Consider the following 10,857-nt stretch of genomic DNA (forward strand, 5'->3'; position numbering starts at 1 on the left):
TACCACATTATAATCTATTATTTATATGTACGATGTCCTGCAATTGCACCTAGTTATTAAAAAGCAACCAGAGCTCGGCTCACTCAGCCTCTTACAGACTTCGCGCCGTTGCTTAAGAGCTGAGCATTGGCTGTTTGATAATTAGTGTTGTGATTTGTCACTCTGCAAAATCCTAATCCTGCTCCTGCTCTGCTCTGGTCTTTTCTCCTCTAAAATGGAGAATGATGGCACTGAGACGCAGCCCAATTCACGTGGAGTTCCCAGAATGGCAATGGATAACGGCACTCGACTGAAAACCAGCGGCAGCAATAATCTGCATGGCGTTCTTCACATGTACTCCGGCAATGGAGATGCGAGTTACGCCGAGAATTCTTACAGACAGAGGTACGTTTTCCGTGTACTGCAGCCGTTGTTTGAGGCCGCCATTGAGAACCTCACGTTTCCCCAAGAAGCCCTCTCAGAATCGCAGATCTGGGGAGTGCCACTGGTACGAACACGATATCAGACGTTGATTTTGTTGTGAAATCACTCACGAATCTGTGTGGGAATGGGCATCATTCTAATGGCGGAGGCTCAATGCCAGAGATCCAGGCTTACTTTTCTGATTTGCTTTCCAATGACTTCAATGGGCTCTTCAATCTGCTGGATAGGCCGGGGCGCTTGCCTTATTTTGTTGCAGGGGTGCCTGGATCATTTTACAACGTTGTGTTTCCGAGATCGAGCATTCATGTCTGCTTCTCTATCATGGCGCTTCATTGGATTTCAGAGGCAAGCTCTGCGTGATTTCATGATTACAGCCAAATTGCCATATGAACTTTATGATGAATTTTGTTATTATTGTCGCAGGTCCCTGAAGCTGTTGTGCAGAAAACTTCCCCCTTGTATAACAAGGGAAGAGTATGGATCAACAGAGGCAGGCAGGATATTGCAGAAGCTTACTCAAAGCAAGCTAAAAAGGATCTCAACGATTTCATTAAATGCAGAGCGCAGGAGATAGCACCGGGAGGTGTAATGTTCTTGTGTATGATGGGAAGGCCAGACACTTGTCCTCCTGCACAACAACTCCCAGTGGGAGTAGAATTATGTGGCCAGGACTTTGAAGATGCATGGGATGAATTGGTCTGCCAGGTAATTTTAAGGGTGAAAATTTATATTAGTGTGTATAATTTTGAAGAATTAAAAAAAAAAAAATTGGAAATTTTTGTTCCGGAAAAAACACGGAAAATTCGCCCACTTGTTACTGGAACACCGTGATAGAAAATAATGGTATAAATGTGTACATGTTAAATTCGCCCACTTGTTACTGGAACACCGTGATAGAAAATAATGGTATAAATGTGTACATGTTGTGATGCCATGTGCAGGGAATTATCAGCTCAGATGTGAGAGACTCTTTCAATCTTCCATGGTATTTTCCAAATGCAGATGAACTGAGACAGGCAGTGGAAAACTGTGGAGCTTTTGATATTCAGAGCTTGCAAGTGTGCGAGGGGGTGCCGAGCATGGCCGAGGAGGATTTCGCGGAATATATCAGAGACCCAAAGATGTTTGGGTTGATGAAAGCCAATCTGGTAAAGAGCTTAACGGGCAGTTTGGTTGAAGCCCTCATTGGCAAGGATTGTACTAACAGGCTTTTTCAAGTATTCCGGGAGAAAGCCGCAGCGCTTCTCCACCGCAATCCACCTTGCAGATTGGTGACACGCACAGTCGCTTCGCTAGTAAGAAAGTAGTGTATCACGTCTGGTTATCCATTGATATTGTAGAATATCAGAGGAGTCTCATAAGTTATGATAGTCATTTCACCTGGAGTAGGGGTTGCTTATCTTGAATATAGAGATTGATGTTATGACTTTATCTTGAATATAGAGATTGATGTTATATAGTGGTCATGAGTTTATCTGGAGTAGAGTAGGGGTTGCTGATCTTCAATAAAGATTGATGTTATGTACGGGTTATGATTTTATCTGGAGTAAGGGGTTGCTGATCTTGAATAGAGAGATTGATGTTATGTACGGGTTAAGACTTTATCTGGAGTAGGGGTTGCTGATCTTGAATATAGAGATTAATGTTATGTATGGGTTATGATTTTATTTGGAGTAAAGGGTTACAGTTCTTGAATAGAGAGATTGATGTTATGTATGGGTTATTACTTTATTTTAAAATTCTACATTTCGAAAAGATTCTTGATGTTTTTTGGATTTTAATGGCCTTGGCCTAGGCCCATATCTCATAAAATAATAGGAATTCTTAAACCAGATTCCATAATTTTTATTTTTTATTTTTTTCCATGAAGTTTTTGTTTTATTGGCTTATATTTATAAAGTTTCCATTTATTTTATTTTATTATCTAAAGTTTCCATTAAATCATTGTTCCATAAAAATGGCGATTTGATTTTTTTTTTGTTGAAATAGGTTTTATAATAAGGAGAATGGGTATACCTAATATTGAATAGATATATTTCCAATCACTTTTTATTTTTGATTCTAATGCAATCGCTGATAAGTATATTAGATTTATTTTCAAGATGGTTCACAGATATATTAGATTTGTTTTTAAAATATAAAACAGAGATATTAGATTTATTTTCAAGATAGCTCACAAACATATTAGATTTGTTTTTAAAATATAAAACATAGAACTAAAAGAACAAGGTTCTTACTAACTTTATTTAAAGTTTAATATATTTATATTGTAAATCTCAATATAAATTTACCTTGAATTTATATTTATTAAGTATTCAGATACATTTTACAATTTAATTTAGTGTTAAGATATATTATATGAAAACAATTAAATAATAATAATAATAATAAATATATTTAATTTAATTTGTTATATTATAATTTTTTTTTATTGAAAAAATTACATTTACCATTTAATTTAGTGTTAAGATACATTATATGAAATCAATTAAATAATAATAATAATAATAAATATATTTAATTTAATTTGTTATATTATAATTTTTGTTTTTATTGATAAAATTACATTAATGTATGGTTATGATTAATTTTTGTTTTATATTATAAATTTAATTAATTTAGTGTTGAAAGGACATTTTAAATAATAATAATAATAATAATTCAATTGTAATTTTGTTTTGATAAAACCTATATTATTGTATGGTTGTTTTGTTTTGGTTGTTTTTTTTTTTTAAATATTATATATTCTATTCACTTCAATTTTGTTTTTATTATTATATGGTTGATTTTTTATATTTTTATATTTTTAATGTTATATGATTATATTGAGAGACACTCTAGAATCCCATATGAGGGAGATGTTTTTTCTCAACATCGTATTTAAAAATAATAATAATAAAATAGTTTCAAGGGAAAAAAAAATTATTTAGATATTTCATAGGTGATAAAAAAATATAATCCCTTGGCTGCATAGCAGCACACTTGATAACTTAAAAAATGAGTTGAGAACAAAATCGTAGATATATCTTAAACCTTAAATATATCATGAAACTTAACTAAATCCAAATCTATCTTAGACCTGAAACATCTTGAAGCTTAACTAAATCTTATTTGAATATGATTAAATGATTAAAGGAGAAAATAGACAACACATATTGGACACCTCTAAGATGGATACTAACCCAACGTCTAGTAGCAAAGCTTCCTTGGATAACATATATGCCAAGGTATTATTTTTCCTATATCATCATATTTCTCCTGTAGCTGATTGATTTCATCTGGAGTCTCATAAGTTATGATAGTCATTTCACCTGGAGTAGGGGGTTGCTGATCTTGAATAGAGAGATTGATGTTATGTATGGATTATCACTTTATCTGGAGTAGGGGGTTGTTGATCTTGAATAGAGAGATTGATGTTATGTATGGGTTATGGCTTTATCTAGAGTAGGGGTATCATCATATTTCTCCTGTAGCTGATTGATTTCACTTAGAGTCTCACAAGTTATGATAGTCATTTGACCTGGAGTAGGGGCTTTCTAATCTTGAATAGAGAGATTGGTGTTATGTATGGGTTATGACTTTATCTGGAGTAGGTGGTTGCTGATCTTGAATAGAGAGATTGATGTTATGTATGGGTTATGACTTTATCTGGAGTAGGGGGTTGCTGATTTTGAATATAGAGATTGATGTTATGTATGGGTTATGACTTTATTTTAAAATTCTACATTTCAAAAAGATTTTTGATGTTTTTTGGATTTTAATGGCCCTAGCCTTGGCCCATATCTCATAAAATAATTAGAAATTTTAAACTAGATTCCATAATTCTTATTTTTTATGTTTGACCATGAAATTTTTGTTTTATTGGCTTATATTTATAAAGTTTCCATTTTTTTTATATTTTATTATCTAAAGTTTCCATTGAATCATTGTTCCATAAAAATGGCCGTTTGATTTTTTTGTTGAAATAGGTTTTATAATAAGGAGAACGGGTATACCTAATATTGAATAGATATATTTCCAATCACTTTTTATTTTTTACTCTAATGCAAGCGCTCATAAGTATATTAAATTTATTTTCAAGATGGCTCACAGACATATTAGATTTGTTTTTAAAATATAAAACATAGATATTAGATTTATTTTGAAGATCGCTCACAAACATATTAACAAACATATTAGATTTGTTTTTAAGATATAAAACATAGAACTAAATGAACAAGGTTCTTACTAACTTTATTTGAAGTTTAATATATTTATATTGTAAATTTCAATATAAATTTATTTTGACTTTATATTTATTAAGTATTCAGATACATTTTACAATTTAATTTAGTGTTAAGATATATTATTTGAAATCAATTAAATAATAATAATAATAAATATATTTAATTTAATTTGTTATATTATAATTTTCTTTTTATTGATAAAATTACATTTACAATTAATTTAGTGTTAAGATAAATTATATGAAATCAATTAAATAATAACAATAATAAATATATTTAATTTAATTTGTTATATTATAATTTTGTTTTTATTGATAAAATTACATTATTGTATGGTTATGATTAATTTTTGTTTTATATTATAAATTTAATTAATTTAGTGTTCAAAAGACATTGTAAATAATAACAATAATATATTCAATTGTAATTTTGTTTTGATAAAAAGTATATTATTGTATGGATGTTTTTTTTTTTCGTTTTTTTTTAAATATTATATATTCAATTCAATTTAATTTTGTTATTATTATTATTATTTTTTTTTATATGATTACATTGAGAGACACTCTAGAATCCCATATGAGGGAGATGTTTTTTCTTAACATCACATTTAAAAATAATAATGATAAAATAGTTTCAAAAGAAAAAACATTCTTTAGATATTTCATAAGAGATAAAAAAATATAATCCCTTTGCTCCATAGGAGCACACTTGATAAATTAAAAAATGAGTTGAGAAAAAAATCCTAGATATATCTTAAACCTTAAATATGTCATGAAACTTAACTAAATCCAAATATATCTTAGACCTGAAACATCTTGAAGCTTAACTAAATCTTATTTGAATATGATTAACCGATTAAAGGAAAAAATAGACAACACATATTAGACACGTCTGAGATGGATACTAACCCAACATCTAGTAGCAAAGCTTCCTTGGATAACATATATGCCAAGGTATTATTTTTCCTATATCATCATATTTCTCCTATAGTTGATTGATTTCACCTGGAGTCTCATAAGTTATGATAGTCGTTTCACCTGGAGTAGGGGATTGCTGATCTTGAATAGAGAGATTGATGTTATGTATGGGTTATGACTTTATTTGGAGTAGAGGTTGCTGATCTTGAATAGAGAGATTGATGTTATGTATGGGTTATGACTTTATCTAGAGTATGGGTATCATCATATTTCTCCTGTAGCTGATTGATTTCACTTGGAGTCTCATAATTTATGATAGTCATTTCACCTGGAGTAAGGGGTTGCAGATCTTGAATAGAGAGATTGATGTTATGTATGGGTTATGACTTTATCTGGAGTAGGGGGTTGCTGATCTTGAATAGAGAGATTGATGTTATGTATGGGTTATGACTTTATTTTAAAATTCTACATTTCAAAAAGATTCTTGATGTTTTTTGGATTTTAATGGCCCTGGCCTTGACCCATATCTCATAAAGTAATTAGAATTTTTAAACGGGATTCCATAATTTTTATTTTTTATTTTTGACCATAATATTTTTGTTTTATTGGCTTATATTTATAAAGTTCCCATTTATTTTATTTTATTATCTAAAGTTTCCATTGAATCATTGTTCCATAAAAATGGTAGTTTGATTTTTTTGTTGAAATAGGTTTTATTATAATAAGGAGAATGGGTATACCTAATATTAAATAGATATATTTCCAATCACTTATTATTTTCGACTCTAATGCAATCACTCATAAGTATATCAAATTTATTTTCAAGATGGTTCTCACACATATTAGATTTGTTTTCAAAATATAAAACATAGATATTATATTTATTTTCAAGATCACTCACAAATATATTAGATTTGTTTTTAAGATATAAACATAGAACTAAAGGAACAAGGTTCTTACTAACTTTATTTAAAGTTTAATATATTTATATTGTATTTTTTATATTTATTTTCAAGATCACTCACAAATATATTAGATTTGTTTTTAAGATATAAACATAGAACTAAAGGAACAAGGTTCTTACTAACTTTATTTAAAGTTTAATATATTTATATTGTATTTTTCAATATAAATTTATTTTGACTTTATATTTATTAAGTATTGAGATCCATTTTACAATTTAATTTAGTGTTAAGATATATTATATGAAATCAATTAAATAATAATAAGAATAAATATATTTAATTTAAATTGTTATATTATAATTTTGTTTTTATCGATACAATTACATTTACAATTTAATTTAGTGTTAAGATACATTATATGAAATCAATTAAATAATAATAATAATAATATTAATAATAATAATAATAAAAATAAATAAAATTGTAATTTTTTTTTGATAAAAAATATATTATTGTATGGTTGTTTTGTTTTTGTTGTTTTTTATTAAATATTATATATTCAATTCAATTTAATTTTGTTTTTATTATTATATGGTTGACTTTTTTTATTTTTATTTTTTTAATGTTATATGATTATATTGAGAGACGCTCTAGAATCCCATACGAGGGAGATGTTTTTTCTTAACATCATATTTAAAAATAATAATAATAAAATAGTTTCAAAAGAAAAAACATTCTTTAGATATTTCATAGGAGATAAAAAAAATATAATCCCTTGGCTGCATAGCAGCACACTTGATAACTTAAAAAATGAGTTGAGAACAAAATCCTAGATATATCTTAAACCTTAAATATATCATGAAACTTAACTAAATCCAAATATATCTTAGACCTTAAACATCGTGAAGCTTAACTAAATCTTATTTGAGTATGATTAACTGATTAAAGGAAAAAATAGACAACACATATTAGACACCTCTGAGATGGATACTAACCCAACATTTAGTAGCAAAGCTTCCTTGGATAACATATATGCCAAGGTATTATTTTTCCTATATCATCATATTTCTCCTGTAGCTGATTGATTTCATCTGGAGTCTCATAAGTTATGATAGTCATTTCACCTGGAGTAGGGGGTTGCTGATCTTGAATAGAGAGATTGATGTTATGTATGGATTATCACTTTATCTGGAGTAGGGGGTTGTTGATCTTGAAGAGATAGATTGATGTTATGTATGGGTTACGGCTTTATATGGAGTAGGGGTATCATCATATTTCTCCTATAGCTGATTGATTTCACATGGAGTCTCATAAGTTATGATAGTCATTTCACCTGGAGTAGGGGGTTGCTGATCTCGAATAGAGAGATTGATGTTATGTATGGGTTATGACTTTATCTGGAGTAGGGGGTTGCTGATCTTGAATAGAGAGATTGATGTTATGTATGGGTTATGACTTTATCTAGAGTAGGGGGTTTCTAATCTTGAATAGAGAGATTGATGTTATGTATGGGTTATGACTTTATTTTAAAATTCTACATTTCAAAAATTTTCTTGATGTTTTTTGGATTTTAATGGCCCTAGCCTTGGCCCATATCTCATAAAATAATTAGAATTTTTAAAACAAATTCCATAATTTTTATTTTTTATTTTTGACCTTGAAGTTTTTGTTTTATTGGCTTATATTTATAAAATTTCCATTTATTTTATTTTATTATCTAAAGTTTCCATTGAATCATTGTTCCATAAAATTGACGGTTTGATTTTTTTTGTTTAAATAGGTTTTATAATAAGGAGAATTGGTATACCTAGTATTGAATAGATATATTTCCAATCACTTTTTATTTTTTACTCTAATGAAATCACTTATAAGTATTTTAGATTTATTTTCAAGATGGCTCACAGACTTATTAGATTTGTTTTTAAAATATAAAACATAGATATTAGATTTATTTCAAGATCGCTCACAAACATATTAGATTTGTTTTTAAGATATAAAACATAGAACTAAGGAACAAGGTTCTTACTAACTTTATTTAAAGTTTAATATATTTATATTGCAAATTTCAATATAAATTTATTTTGACTTTATATTTATTAAGTATTCAGATACATTTTACAATTTAATTTAGTGTTAAGATATATTATATGAAATCAATTAAATAATAATAATAATAAAAAATATATTTAATTTAATTTGTTAATTCATAATTTTGTTTTTATTGATAAAATTACATTTACAATTTAATTTAGTGTTAAGATACATTAGATGAAATCAATTAAATAATAATAATAATAAATATATTTAATTTAATTTATTATATTATAATTTTGTTTTTATTGATAAAATTACATTAATGTATGGTTATGATTAATTTTTGTTTTATATTATAAATTTAATTAATTTAGTGTTGAAAATACATTGTAAATAATAATAATAATAATAATATATTCAATTGTAATTTTGTTTTGATAAAAAGTATATTATTATATGGTTGTTTTGTTTTTGTTGTTTTTTTTTAATATTATATATTCAATTCAATTTAAGTTTGTTTTTATTATTATATGGTTGATTTTTATTTTTATTTTTATTTTTTTAATGTTATATGATTACATTGAGAGACGCTCTAGAATCTTATATGAGGGAGATGTTTTTTCTTAACATCACATTTAAAAATAATAATAATAAAATAGTTTCGAAAGAAAAATCATTTTTTTAGATATTTCATAAGAGATAAAAAAAATATAATCCCTTGGCTGCATAGCAGCGCACTTGATAAATTAAAAAATGAGTTGAGAACAAAATTCTAGATATATCTTAAACCTTAAATATATTATGAAACTTAACTAAATCCAAATATATCTTAGACCTGAAACATCCTGAAGCTTAACTAAATCTTATTTGAATATGATTAACCGATTAAAGGAAAAAATAGACAATACATATTAGACACCTCTGAGATGGATACTAACCCAACGTCTAGTAGCAAAGCTTCCTTGCATAACATATATGCCAAGGTATTATTTTTCCTATATCATCATATTTTTCCTGTAGCTGATTGATTTTCCTTTGCCACAATTCTAAATGGAGGACCCTTAAGTTAGCACTTCCATTGAACCAGTCCAAAGGGACTTTTGAATCCTCATACAATCTCTGAATACTTATCTACTTCCAAAGGGAAATTCCCATGGCACACCACATAGCAAAGTCCCAATGTACTAGTTTGTATTTAATCATCAAATTCTCGAAGACGAAACGACTATACGCAAACCACAAACATCCCTTTGATTGGTTCCATTGCAGAATCCCCATGCTATACTAGTTCGTATTTCAACGTATTTGATTATCCCAATCTTCCTCACCTTGAACTATTTCACTTTAGGACCTTGCATCATGTGCAATAACTTTAGGGAAAATCATAAGATAAATAAACCTTCAACTGAGCTTCCATTCTATATGCTCTCTCATTCATCCCATATAGAACACAAAATATAAGACTTATCCATCATGGCTTAACAAGAATATCCCAAGTCAATATTTTTCTTTCCAACAACCGCCAAAGAAACAATCCACATTACATTAACAAATTAGAGATAGTAATAATAAAAAAATGTCTACCATAAATAAAATACTTCAATTTCCATCTTAATTTTATATCAACTTTATATAGAAAGATAAAATAATTGAAAATAACAAAATTAATTTACTTTTTAGTACGAAGGAAGATATGGAATTTTTTCAGTGTTTAATATGGAGTTGACATTTTACATGTAAAAATAATAAGAACAAAATAATTAAATTAAAATTTCTTATATTTAAAATTTTCATATGTGTAATTTATTCCATTTTTTAATATAAAAATGATATATAAAATTAAAAAAATATTAATAACAAAAAATAAATAGATAATATGAAATAGAAATAATATATATATGTTTACCATTATATATATCAATAAGTCTATGTGAGTAAATGGACTTAATTTAGATACTATTTGGACTTTTAATAATATAAAAAAGAAATATAAATCTATTTTTTTAGTTTCTTTTAGGTTTGTTTTGATTAAGTGGGTTAGGTATTTTATCCAAATTGTATTGTTATATAATTTGTAATTTATTTTTATGTCTTTTTAGGTAAAAATAGTTGGAGGGATTGGCTTGTAAGAATCATTTTAGTGGTAGGTTTTAATTTCAAAAATTAGGGTTTGGAAATTTTCATAGCCTTTTTGAGGCATCATATGTCATTTTCTGAGGTTGTAACATTTGTAGCTAGTGCAAACACCTCTAACTTTAATCTACACTTTGAGACTTTTCCAACCATCCAATGATCACCTCAATTTTAAGTCGTATTCAAAAGTTATGTCTCTCACAAGTTGACTTACCTAGT

General features: G+C 27.5%; 1 protein-coding gene across 1 annotated transcript; it reads left to right on the forward strand.

Annotated features, from left to right (window-relative positions):
- The first annotated feature begins 729 nt into the window (after positions 1 to 729).
- On the forward strand, positions 730 to 1,824 carry LOC149188035 (gibberellic acid methyltransferase 2-like). Its single transcript, XM_089412912.1, has 3 exons — positions 730 to 768; positions 847 to 1,128; positions 1,365 to 1,824. Exons 1-3 carry the CDS (start codon positions 745 to 747, stop codon positions 1,728 to 1,730), a joined length of 672 nt encoding a protein of 223 aa, XP_089269038.1. The 5' UTR covers positions 730 to 744; the 3' UTR covers positions 1,731 to 1,824.
- The last annotated feature ends 9,033 nt before the right edge of the window (positions 1,825 to 10,857 follow it).

The sequence above is a fragment of the Pinus tabuliformis genome, chromosome 3_1 (genome assembly GCF_031772625.1).
Source record: "Pinus tabuliformis cultivar Carrire ecotype Pingquan chromosome 3_1, CPIR1, whole genome shotgun sequence".
Classification (NCBI taxonomy): Eukaryota; Viridiplantae; Streptophyta; class Pinopsida; order Pinales; family Pinaceae; genus Pinus; species Pinus tabuliformis.

What these genes read in the sequence shown, in the direction of transcription:
- LOC149188035 (XM_089412912.1), top strand. Translation starts at nt 745, where the DNA reads ATGGCGCTTCATTGGATTTCAGAG. An exon ending in CGCTTCATTGGATTTCAGAG is followed by an intron (nt 769 to 846) that starts GCAAGCTCTGCG and finishes TTATTGTCGCAG; the next exon opens with GTCCCTGAAGCTGTTGTGCA. An exon ending in GGGATGAATTGGTCTGCCAG is followed by an intron (nt 1,129 to 1,364) that starts GTAATTTTAAGG and finishes TGCCATGTGCAG; the next exon opens with GGAATTATCAGCTCAGATGT.